Below are 12,513 nucleotides of genomic sequence, written 5' to 3'. Positions count from 1 at the left end.
ATGGGTCCCTCCTTCTCCCCTCAGCCCTCTGGGCTCTCCTGGCCTCCCTCCAGCAAAGCCACTGTCCTTAACAATGGCCTGTGGGGTCCCCGTGGTCTGCAGGGCCATAGCCATGCCTATGATGACTGGTCCCCTGCCAGCCCTGCAGCCCAGGACCCCTGATCCACCTCTCAGAGCCTCTGTGTCAGGCTCCGCCCCCACCCCACAGCTCCGGGTCCCCTCCTGGCCTTCAAGCCTTGCTCACGGGACATCTCCATGAAGGTCCACCTGGCGTCTATTTCACGATGCAATGGGCCCACCCCTCCCTGCACCCAGCACTGCTGCTGTGGCTGGCTGTGTCATTCACTCATCAATTGCCTCCTGATGCCAAAGAGTGGGACCTGGAAGGCGGCATCCTGGTCTTGACCCAAAGCTTCCCAAGCCTCCAGAACAGCCCCTAACGCAGAGCAGGCTCTCGGTGAGCAGGGCCGAGGAACCCGCCAGAAGGAGCGCTTTCCTAGAGAAACTCAGATTCATGTGGGGAAACGAGGTAGGGTGCCCTGCAAATTTCACTCTCAACTATCACCTTTTAACAATCGGTTCTAGTGAGTTTTCAGAGGGAGTGACGGTTCCAGCAGCAGAAAGGCCCCGTGCAGGCTCCTGGGAGGAGGAGGCAGGAGGGGGTCCCACCTGCAGAGGAGCTAGTGGACGCCCTGACTCAGGGAGGGGCACCACCAGGTAGACGCCATGCTCAGGCTGCTGGAGTGAGCATCAGGAAGGGCTGGCTCAAGCCACCACCCCAGGCAGAGTCAGAAGCAGGAGGAAGGGAAGGCAAGAAGAGAGGGAGTTGCTGAGGATTTCGGGGGAAGGGCACAGGGTAGAAGCCAGGCAGAAGGAGAGAAGCCAGGCAGAGCCCGACTTTCTGCCAGGCTGGAGGGGACAAAGATGGCCTCCCTCACTAAATGCCAGGCTGGAGGGGACAAAGACGCCCTCCCTCACTAAATGCCAGTCACCAAATGCCAGGCTGGAGGGGACAGAGACACCTTCCCCCTCTAAGCTTGAGGCAGCTCCTTGGAACCCTCTTCTCAACCAGGCCCTGTGCTCGGCAGGCCCTCAAGAGTAAGAATCCCAGCAGCTCAGCCCAGCTCCAGCCCCACCCTGGATAGCAGGGCTATCCTCAACCCTCCATTCCCAAGGATGTCTGATGGCCACAGCCTGCCTTCAGCCAGGACCCTGCTGGGTGGACTCGGCCTGGACCCCCCACCCCGTGTCTCCGCTTAGTAATTTCCCATCCACCCCACCCGCTCCTTGGTCTCACCTCCACTCAGAGCTGAGCCTGGTCTCTCTCCCCCTGGGAGAGACCCCGTCACTGTGGTCCCTGAAAGAAGTCTTCCTTACTGTCATTAACAAGTGTCAGGATAACTTTTTAACAGGATCCAATATATAAAAGCTTTTTAAGAGAAAAAACAAGACTTTCATTCTCAGCAGGCTTCTGGGGAGAAGAGGCAGGGATGATCGAGGCTGCCTTCACCGCCCTGTGCTCCTCCGGGCTCCCTCTGGGAATCAGTGGGCACCGTTTCCTCTGAAGAAACGAGGCCCAACCATGATGCACTCACTGCTTTCCAGCTTAGTCAGAACAAAATCAACAAAACCGTACATGCCGATGTCTCACTTATTTTTTACGTTATTTATACAAACATCCCTCGCGTTTTCCTAGCAGGGACTTGATAGAACTTACTACACACACAAGCACACACACTCCACACGCCCATGACACATAAATGTATCAACATAACGTGCAGCTTCTTACTGGAGTCTCACAAAAACCCTGTCCTATGGAGAACATAAAATTGCTACTATCTGCCTCTTGATAATTGTTTTCATGAAGCATTCGTGGCTCATCCAGGGTCACGTGGTAAATGTGGCTTTCTGGCTCCTGGACACGGGTGTGCTCCTTAAGTTCTACTGTATCAGGAACCACACGAGGCAGCCATGTTTGCTGGAAAAATTAACATCAGCGTCGTGGGAAAGTGTCACGATATACCACTGATGAGAAACACTGACTGCGTAACGGCAGGGTCTTCTGGGAGAAGAAAAAACCGTGTATGCAGAGAAACAGAAAAAGAGCAGCAGGGTCTCACTTTTACTTTAAAAATGAAGGGTGTGTGTCGCACCAGGAAAGAGGAAATGCCGGCTCTACAGCCACATACGGACTCGGTGCTGGGTGGATGGATGATCGTTTTTCTTTTGTTTGACTAGATTTCATATACTTTTCTGACTTGTTATTAGAAAGAAAATGAAGGTGATCATTCTTTGAAGAGGCTGAACTTAGGGTGTGTTACCGGAACCTGGCAGCGTGTGTGAGTGAAACCTGGTGCCACACGGCTGTCCCCAGCCAGATGCTGTTACCTTTCCCTGAGCTAGCGATGGTCTTATTCCCAGGATTTCCATTCCTCTGGCCAGACACTAAGGAAAAACAGGGAAGCTTCCAGCACCAGTTCCATTAACTCATAAATGCTATTTAAAGTCACCCAGGGTGCAAAGGGACTGCTGTGATTCGGCCTCAGTTACCCATCTGACTCCTTCCCCGGGGTCTGCTGGTCCAGAGCCCTGGCCGTACCTGTTGATCAGCAGCGTGTGCACGCCATAGTTGCTCTCGATCCTGTACTTCCCCGGTTCCGCCGCCTGGCAAATCAGACTGCCATCTTTGTACCTACGTGAGGGAAGCGTGGTTTTAGTTTGAAGGCAGGGTTGGATTTCGTGTGTGTGCAATTCTGCCGCAGCTCCCCGTGCCCGCTGACGTGCTGCTGCCCCATTTCTGCACGTTTTCCTTAGAGCCTCAGGCGGGAGGAGGGCAGAGCCCTAGGGGTGAGGCCCAAGCTCATCCTGGTTTTGATTTCTGAGATGAGAGCAGCATCGCCTCATTCAGACTCTCAAGGGATTCCCAACCTGCTCGATCCAAGATCTGCTTGGCCTTTGTTAGAAATTCAGTAAGAAAAACTAGGGTGCTGGGTCCCTACTTAAGCTGTAGTATAGCTCGTGTCTCAGGGAGCTCTGCAGGACCCAAGGCACTGAGCCTGGTGAAAGGAAGGTGGCTTCACAGCTCCAGCACTGTCCCCGGGGGGCAGGGACAGGACCACATCCACCCCAGTACCTCCGCAGTAGAAGCAGGTGAATCTCAGCCTCCTGAGCCTGCCTTCCAAAGAACCGCAGCATCCAGCCATCAGCCATGATGGGCCTGGCTGTGGCTCGGAGTCTCAACCCCACATGTAAATGCGCATAGATATATGTATAAGTTTAGCAGTACACATGGATACAAAAAGGGTCTCAAGGGCTTAAATATATAATTGCTCAATGACCACAAAGTCTGATTCACTGCAGCCCTGCAGTCCCAAAGCTTTCGGGTTTAGGCCTTCCACTTAGGAGTGTTCCATATTTAGAAGCAGACTCTCGGCTTTGCACACAATGAGCAATCGTGCACTGACCCTTGCAAAGGGGACAAGAGCCGTGCTCATTTAAAGGAAGTGACTTTTAAATAAAAACCCTGTGGGCTGGGCGAGGTGGCTCATGCCTATAATCCCAGCACTTTGGGAGGCCAGGGAAGGTGGATCACTTGAGGTCAGGAGTTTGAGACCAGCCTGGCCAATATGCTGAAACCCTGTCTCTACTAAAAATACAAAAATCAGCCAGGCATGGGGGCGCATGCCTGTGGTCCCAGCTACTAGGGAGGCTGAGGCAGGAGAATCGCTTGAACCCAGGAAGTGGAGGCTGCAGTGAGCTGAGATCACATCATTGCACTCCAGCCTGAGTGACAGAGCAAGAATAAAAAAAAAAAAAAACCTTCTGAACAATGTGTTGATTCAATGTCATGAGAATAAACGTGTCTGCCTATCAGCTAAAGTGGACATTCAGAGTTTCTGTAAACGTATTTCTGCATAGAGTTTCCAGCCAAGTGGCCGCCAGCACAGGCTCAATGGTGTTTGTCTCCTTAATCGGGCTCCTCCTTAAACAAAAGGCAGAATGGCCCTTTAAAACCCCTGGGAACAGAGCCCTCACCACTGCACCACGGGTGTGGGAAATCCCTGCACGGTAAAGCAGAGCTTCACAGACATCCTCTCCCAGACGGTGTGGGACCGCAGCCGCACCAGGATCTCAGGGGCCCTGCTTATCCGCTCTTCAAACGAGTACCTCTCCCAGGCCAGCTTGTCCTCCACCTGCCCGGAGAAGCAAGGATGCTCAGAGGTTTTCAGGCAGAGAGCCACACTGCCCACCGCCACGCAGGCACCACGCAGACAAGCTAAGATCCGTTCCACGCGTCCCAGGGACCCAGCCACCCAGAGACCCTCCTACCATCTGCTGAATGGCGTATTTGTCCAGCTTGTCACGGGCCTGGGAGCGTGCCATGTGGACGTTCTCCTCCATGTGGGCCAGCTCGCTGAGAAAGCGCTGTCGCTTGGCCTCGCCATAGGCGGCCACCAGGGATTGGTACCTGCAGGAGCCAAGAAGCAGACTCATTTTCAGGAATCGCAGAGAAAACCACGTGAGCCCTGAAGGTTGATAAGAGCAGGCCGTCACCTCCCCTGGGCTTTCCTTAAGTGTGTGCAAGAAGAAAACAGGAGAAATGCTGCTTCTGCTCATTTGTATCTATCTGCCTTTTACGAGTATGTGTTGGTGTGTGAATGCCATGCACGATGAAGTCGTACATGATTTATTAATACAAAATACAGGAGCCACACGCCCCCAACTTTCCTTCACCACTGACAGTGCACAATTGCAGCCCCTAGGAGGCCCTAAGTGACGCTTTGGAAAGGACAACAGGTACCCACACCTGCTGAGAGAGTCAGCAAGTTCTCTTAGAAACAGGGAGACACGGTTACTCATCTTCGTGTGCACAGAAACTCACATGCAGCAGGTGCTCAGTGAAGACCTCAGGGAACCTTTCTGGATTTACTAAACAAAGGCCTTGGTGCTTTCAGAGGTCTGAGATTCAGCACAGTCAGGTGCTGCTGGGCTGGAGGTGCTTTTGACTTCAGTTCCGTGATTTGAAAATTTAGGAAAATGGTGAGCTCCCATGTGGGAGTTTTCCTCTGCAGGCCAGTAAATAAAAACCATTTTGTTTTCCTGGGAAGGAGGCAGTTTCTGAGTGATTTTAAGATGAATTAAAGTCTTTTGAGTTTAAAAAAATATAGATAAGAAATGTCTGAATGCTAAAAATAATAGCAATAATAATAAAGGGTTAAATAAAGGATTCAGCATCTTCACTCCGTAGGGCTGAGAAATGTTCACATCCCTCATGGCTCACATGCCATCCTGTGAACCCCACAAATCACACCCCAACATGGGCCCGGCCGGGCTGCCTCCATGCTCTATGCTCTGAGATGCTCTGGAACTCTGCAGCAGCTCTTCCAGCCTCATCTCCTACCCTCACCATTGCCTTCCCAAGGTCCAGTGGAAATTAGGCTGTTCTGCTGCCCTCTTGGATTCTGTCCCACTGGTGGGAAAAGCCTCACTGTCATCCCTTTCAATCAACATTCCATCCTCCTCAAGGCCCCTCTCCAATGCCATCTCTCCCATGGAACCACTCCTCATCCTCCTCCCTCTGCCTTGAACCCCAGACCTCTTTCTATTTCTCGTATGGCCTTTATGCTCATAATCTGCATACATTTATCCTTCCCAGAAGAAAGGACTGGCTACTTCTTACCTCTGTATTCCCCAGACTCAGTGCACAGAAGATGCCTAATGAATACTCAGTAGTCCGGTTAGGCCGGGGAAGGTTCCTTCCCAGGTGGCAGGGACGGGAAGCTGCAGAGCCGGCCTGGGAAGGAGGTGGCAGAGGGAAAGGTGGCCACGCAGGAGCGCTGCCTGTGGCACTGTGTGAGCTACCAAGAGGCTGCTCGGCCAGGCCTCGTCGCACAGAAAGTCCCAGTATCAGAGCTGGAGGGGACTGCAGCATCACGGCTGCCCAGAGATGTGGGGAGTGCGGTGGGAGAGCTGCTGTGGGTTGGTGGTGAGGCCTGTCCCAGGTCCAGGGTGCAGGGCCTCTGTCCGAGGGCCTTCCCCAACCCCACACAGCTATGATGGGCCAGCCTCCCCAGCAGCCAGTAAGAGTAAGGCCTGGTGTTAGGCGTGTGGAAAGTTCACAACCAGAATTGCAGAAAACTCTGCAGCCTCTTTGACAAAAATGAGGCAGGAGGAACCATAAAATATAGCCATGCAAGGAATGTTGATTGACCTCCTTAGGAATCCAGGATCTCACCCCGCGCCTCCCTGTCCCACTCCCTATCAGACACGCTGCCTTTCCCTGCAGTGTTGAGGGAACCATCTCTTCTGGCCTCAGCTGTTCTGGACAGATTTCTTCCAACTCCTAACAGGCTGGCATCTGCTCCTCCTGCTTTCAGCACCAGGGTCTCCCCCTCAGAGACTCTCCTGGGGCCCCTCAAATCACAGCCCTCCCAGTCTCGCTCCTGCTTCCTCATCCTCCCGTTGCAGAGCTTGTGCCACTGCTGTACGCACGTGTGTGTGCACGTCGAAAGACACGAGCCCTGCCCTGTGACTTTGAATCCCAGTCAAGTGGTAAAATGCCCACTTGGTTCCCCCAGTATCCAGGTGCCAGAAGGAGTTCTAGGAATGTGTTCAGGGAATGAGCGAAGACGTCACATGGCCTCAGAGGTCCCGCAGGGAACAAGCCTTCTTACTGAGAGTGAATCCCACTGAATTGCAGGGACCCAGAAGACAAAGCCTGGTCGGTGCCACTCAGTGCTGTGATGAGCTAAAGGATCAGACGTCTTCTCTTGTCTCTGTTTACATTTCTGTGGGCTCTTTATGTTGGAGTTAAGAGAGCCTCCGCTAAATCTTAAGTCAACAGCTCCACCATCCCCTAACCCTCTGTGATTCAGAATAACTATTTGGTCTGGAATTCCTCCCACACCTGGCCCCAGGTCAGGACATTGAGGAAATATTCCTGCCGTTGGTGATCAGTTGACCGTGACGCCAGCTCGCGTGCACAGAGTAATTGCACTGTGTAAATTCATCCGTCATCCGTCTTGCACTGACTATAAATGACTAGCTCCGGGACAGGCGGCTTGCAAGAGTCGGGGAGGCCCATTTTTCACCAGGACTGAACGAAGACATCCGAGGGATGTTTCCAATGGGTCATATCTTCCAGAAGGATGTGTTGAGTGCCTTCAATGCACCGATGTCTCTTCAGCAGTTATTTTACACAGGGACATGAGCTGTAACTCACACCAGTGAGCCCACAATTTCATCTTTTGCAAAGGACCAACTTGTCCGGTGCATTAAATTAATATCCACCCTGAGAGATCAGGGATGAAAACATGCTGGCAATGACACTTGCAGCCGTGAGAGTGGTGAATTCCGGTACGGGCTGGAATCCATGGAGCTGCTCGTGTCACTCAGCACAGGCCTCACTCCCCGCTCCAGGCCCTTCTGCACGATGGTAACAGACCAGGCTTCACAAGAAATCTCAATTCGTGCTTGTCCAACCCATTGAGATCCCAAAGATGTGTGTTTACCTTTAAAGGAGGGAAGAACTGATTTCAAAAAGATCTTCCCCGTGGAAGTCATACATGTGGGCTGGGAGAATACAACGCTGTGGGGCTGCTGACGACGATCTCACGGAAAGCGTGAGGCATGGGCTCACAAAGCTGGGACAGTCCCTGGCCTTGGTCTCCACCTCTACTACGTACAAGAGACTGGAATTTAACGTGAGCATCTGAGGGGCAGTGAGCACACAACCCATCACCAGTCACTCAAGTCTCTTCTTTGAGTGAAATTTCCAATAGCCAAGGCTGTCATGAAAATCATTGCTATGGAAACCATGTGAATCACAATAAGCCACTCACGGACCGCTCAAGTTACCATTTTACCAGCGGGGAGATGGAGCGATAGGAATGCAACATGTTCAAGGTCACGTCAACGTCTAAATGATAAATATAAAACGATAAGCTCAAGTGTTCTATGGTAACCCCCAAAACCTAACTACAGGCAGAAGAACCAACGTAATCCAATGCGTAAAAATCCGGATTGTCTGAACATCTACGTTTCAGAGATTCTTTCACAAAAGAAATCTGCACTTTACACTGGAACTTATTCACATGGCAAAATTATCCTGTGACGTTTAAACGTAGTTTAAATGTTTTAAAATAAAGGTTAACCTTCTTGGCTATACATTGTTTATATTCAACAGATCACTTCGTCATTCTGAAACTTTCAAATGAAACATGTTTCGTCAAATCTCATTTTTCCTTCAGGTTTCAAGTGCTTTGGAGAGAGAGAGAAAACTCTCAGAAACAGTAGGGAGATGAGGGAAAACGGAGCAGGCGTAAAACAGAGCCGTTCATTTCGTCCTTAAAAGATCAAAGTAATGTCACCACCTGTTTCTCCGTCACCCGGAAATAATTTTAAGACCGGCGTCTTTATTAATCCGCCCTATTCCTATGACACTTCACCCCATAAGCTGCCTCTGTTGAAATGTAAAGCATGACAATTTACAGAATCCCTTCCCAAGTCTTTAGTTTCCACAGGACGACTGTTTGAAACCCTGGCTCCCACTTCGGGAGATGACCTTGCTGGCATCTGCAACCCTTCACGGCCGTTCCTGCATAGCTGCAAAGGCAGCACGTGGAAATTCAGAACTCATCTCACGTGGCCAGGTCTGATGTCTTCAAGCGTGCTTACCCTGCTCTGTGTGGAAAGGGGCTGAGCTCGGCTTGGAAACCACAGGCCCTGGAGCTCTCAGCCCAGCTGTGACATGCATGAAACGTGGAGCTCTGGGGAGTGCCGTGAGCACTCTGGACAGCAACGCTCTCTTCTGCAAAACGGTGGAAATCTCGCGCCCAGTGGTTTTCTTGTTCGGATTAATTGAGATAATGGTGGTAAAGAGAAGCAGGTGATGGGGAAACAGCAGCAGCTCCCTCTGGCCACAGACCCAGACTGTGTTCCTGGGCCTTCCCTCTCAGCTAAGGTCGCTCTTCCCTCCCTGCCCCACTTTCCCTCCACTGCGACCCCACGCAGGGCACCAGCAGAGTCGGAAGCCGTGCGCTCACCTGTTTCTGCTCTCCTGCTCCGCCTCTTCCTGCGTGCTTATCCGCTTTGCGCAGATCCTGCAGGTGGTTCTTCCCTGGGACGTCTGGCTGGAGGCTCTCTCCGAGGACGACTGCTGAGTCAGGGACTTCTGGGAAGAAGTCTGGGTGGAAGCTCGCCTTCAGAAACAGGGACACCATTAGGAGACGCACACGCAGGCACAGTTTGAAAATTTATCTTCACACCCATCACTTTCTCTCTACACACCCCAAAGCACACATACACACAGAGCACACACAAGCACACACACACACAGGCATACAAGAGGCATGCACTACACACACAGATGCACACATGCACATACCCACACACGTGTACGTGTGCACACATACGCACATACGCACATACAATACACGCATACACGTGTACTCAAACAAATGCATTAATGCGGGGATATGCTTGCCCACCAGCACCCACACACACACGCACACACTCATGTGCACACACAAACACACCTACACACACACACGCACTTGCACACAGGCACACCGAAGCCCGTGTCCCTGTGTCCACACCCACATGCCCACACATACCCGCCCTGGGTGCTTTCTCCCTGAGCTCACTGTGGCTGGTGCCAGCTCCCCTCAGAGCCAGCCAGTCCTTCTGGCTCCGCGCCAGGATTATATATATCTTAAGGGATTTGAGACTCCCCAAGGCTGCTGGGAGGGGCTGCAAATGTTTGGCTTTGTTTGGTACGAGGGATGGCAACTAAATAAAAGTACCCTAAGCGTTTCTAAATATAGGGTGTGGGTGACATGAGGCAGGCACCCGGCTGCAGAATGCCTGCCCGAGTTCCCTCCCGTTCTTCACCACGGCCTTCCAATCAGCCCGTTACAACCGCAGATTTGCTGCCACACAAAGAGCGTCCATGGGGGCCTTTACTGCCGTCCCGGACCTCCTGAGAAGCTTCCGGAAAGCACAGCTGCACACCAGCCCCAGAGGCAGCGATGCGTTGACCTCAGCACATCCATGACTGATGTGGCAAAATCACTAATATCACCTCCCGTTCGCTCCTCTGCTACCGACAGCCTTTCCCACTAGTTTCAATCCTGTTGCTCTTTATTTTTGGTGGCTTTTTAGATCCTAGTTCTGGAAGGGACATGATGAGCAGTAAATTCAATGAGCTCAAAGGACTTCCTGCCTCCCCACCTCAACCAGGAGCTCAGAGCTGGGCCAGCAGGACCTGCCAGGACATGGCACGAGCTCCACGCAGTGCTGCTCCACAGCAGGACCTAAGCACAGGAGACGCTCCCATCCCTGCTCTCTGACTCCCCGCAAACCAGCGCCTCCCAGGGTTGACGGAACTGGAAAGGCCTGTAAATGTCAGACCCCCATAATCAAAGCTCTGCGAGCCTCATCAGCAAATGTCTGCTTACTTTTTTGATGCATATTCGTCCAGCAGGTAGCGTGTTTGAATATTACGATAGGACTGGTCGAAGTGCCTGTGTCTCTTCTGGTAGAAGGGGACGGCCACAAGTGACATCTTGGTGTGCTCCTACAAAGACAGTCACACACAGCACTGAGCTCCCTCAAAAGCATCGTGGGCCCTCTGTAATTTCTGCGTCATTCCAAAGGGGAAAATGAACTCCAGCTAATGAAACCCACGTGGGAAGGGAAAAAAATAAATGATTTCATAGGCAGAAATCACCTTAGACCAGCAGTCAGGAAGCCTGTTAACTTTCCAGGGACTCAACTTCATTTGCTGTTTTCTTTCATAACAGTGGGAAGACTGGGCTGAGTGTTGCGTTTAACCGTGAACTCGACAGGTATTCCTAGAACCCCTCGTGTGTTCGGGGCAAAGCTCAAAGCAAGGTGCGTGGGAAGGACAAAAATAATTAAAGCAGATTAGGGAAGTAAACAAACACTTAGAACACAAGTGAAGGTCCGACAAGAGCCAAGAGCCGGGGGAGACAAAAGGTGTCCTGGGAACCGCAGGAGCAGAGGACAGCCGAGCGGCCCACGAGGCAGATAACATTTGAGAGGAGCCGTGGCGGACAGCGGGACTGCCAGGCAGACGCGCGAAAGGAGGGCGGCCCCTGAGCAAATGTCGGGGTGGAGAGTCCAGGATCGTGGGACACTTGCGGGGGATGTGACCAGAAATCACTCTGGAAAGACACAGCCACATGTGGAAGCGGCCAGTGTCTGCCTGGGGAGCCAGGAGTTGCCCATCATGCAAAGGGGGACATGGAAAAAGTGCCTGGCTGGAGGTGCCCCCTGGACTCTGCTGTCTGAAGTCTCCCTGGTTATGTAGACAAGTGTGGCAGGAGGTGAGCGGGAAACTGAGGTCTGAGCCTGGCCTTAAACTTCGGGGCTGTGGGGAGATTCGAACATGTGGCTGAAATTCTCCCCAAACAAGAAATAATCGAGCTCCATCCTCTTCTCTGGGATCTCCCAGCATGACAGGTGTTAGACACGGCAATTTGTTACACATGTTCACCCAAAATACGTAAAACACCAACGTGCTGAGTTACCTGATCATCTCTACAAAGTTACCTAGGGACCGTATTCCTCAGTCTTCACAGTCACTAATTTCCAAAACAAGGTGCAAAAGGACTCCCAACTTGGGCTCAATTTTTGTCTTTTCTGTTTAAATGAGGAGAATCTGTCCTGATTTAAAGAGGGAACTCCTCGGCAAGGTCCCATGGCACAGCCCCAGGGGTACTACCCACATCCCAGTCCATGGGACCGAAACTTGGATGGAAACGCCAAAGGGCCACTCAGAGATGAGTCTGTCATTGTTCAGATCTCCACAGTAGGTGCCAGAAAACCTACCACAACACGTACGATTCCCCAAGGACGCTGCTTACGATCTGTTTCCTCTGAACTCTGTGCTCTCCTGAAATCACAGTACAGCAGAACTTGGAAGAATCCCTAGGGATTATCCAAACTCCTGCTCTACAGGGAGGAAAACAGGACACAAGAGCCAGAAGGAGAGACTGCTTCCCCAGACGCCTGTGGAAGAGGCCGCCTCTGCCCCAAGGCCGTCAACTCCTCATTCTGGGCCTTTTACACTCTGCCACACTGTCTCAATACTGCCTCTTAAAATCCACCTATGCAACTATCTGCATGTTCTTCATATGTACCCCAAAACCTAAAATGCAATAAAAAAAAAACCCAACTAGTCAACCAACCACCGCCACCTTTGCAGGGCCCAGCTGTGTTTTAGAGTGTGCCAGTATGCATTCGACTCCGAGGCTGTCACAGAACGGTGCACCTGACGAAACACAATAAAAGCATGTCTCCTCCACCCGCCCCAATATTGAAGGCGGCATCGTAGCGAAGACGTCGGGCGCCCGGGTTTTGACGTCTGGTAGACCTGGGATCAAATTCTAACTCCAGCACTCTGATGAGGCCTGGGGTAGCTTCTAGCCCCTGTGGCTCTGATGTTCCATACTGAATCTGCATCATACTTGGCACTGCCCTGGCACCCAA

At 52.0% G+C, this 12,513-nt stretch overlaps 1 protein-coding gene across 3 annotated transcripts in view; it reads right to left on the bottom strand.

The window, feature by feature from the left end:
- Nucleotides 1-12,513, bottom strand: part of MYOM2 (myomesin 2) — a 170,820-nt gene that overhangs the window by 92,883 nt on the left and 65,424 nt on the right. For all 3 annotated transcript variants that reach the window (XM_054243663.2, XM_035269819.3, XM_035269818.3), the window contains 5 exons: nt 10,458-10,576; nt 9,045-9,200; nt 4,330-4,468; nt 4,036-4,193; nt 2,600-2,692 (listed from right to left, as the gene is read on the bottom strand). In XM_054243663.2, coding sequence (XP_054099638.2) covers nt 2,600-2,692; nt 4,036-4,193; nt 4,330-4,468; nt 9,045-9,200; nt 10,458-10,564 — 653 coding nt within the window. In that variant the 5' untranslated portion in view covers nt 10,565-10,576. The remainder of the gene's footprint in view (nt 1-2,599; nt 2,693-4,035; nt 4,194-4,329; nt 4,469-9,044; nt 9,201-10,457; nt 10,577-12,513) is intronic.

Source organism: Callithrix jacchus, chromosome 13, assembly GCF_049354715.1.
Source record: "Callithrix jacchus isolate 240 chromosome 13, calJac240_pri, whole genome shotgun sequence".
Lineage (NCBI taxonomy): Eukaryota > Metazoa > Chordata > Mammalia > Primates > Cebidae > Callithrix > Callithrix jacchus.
The sequence above is the reverse complement of the archived record's forward strand: the minus strand, read 5'-3'. Positions and strand labels throughout refer to the sequence as shown.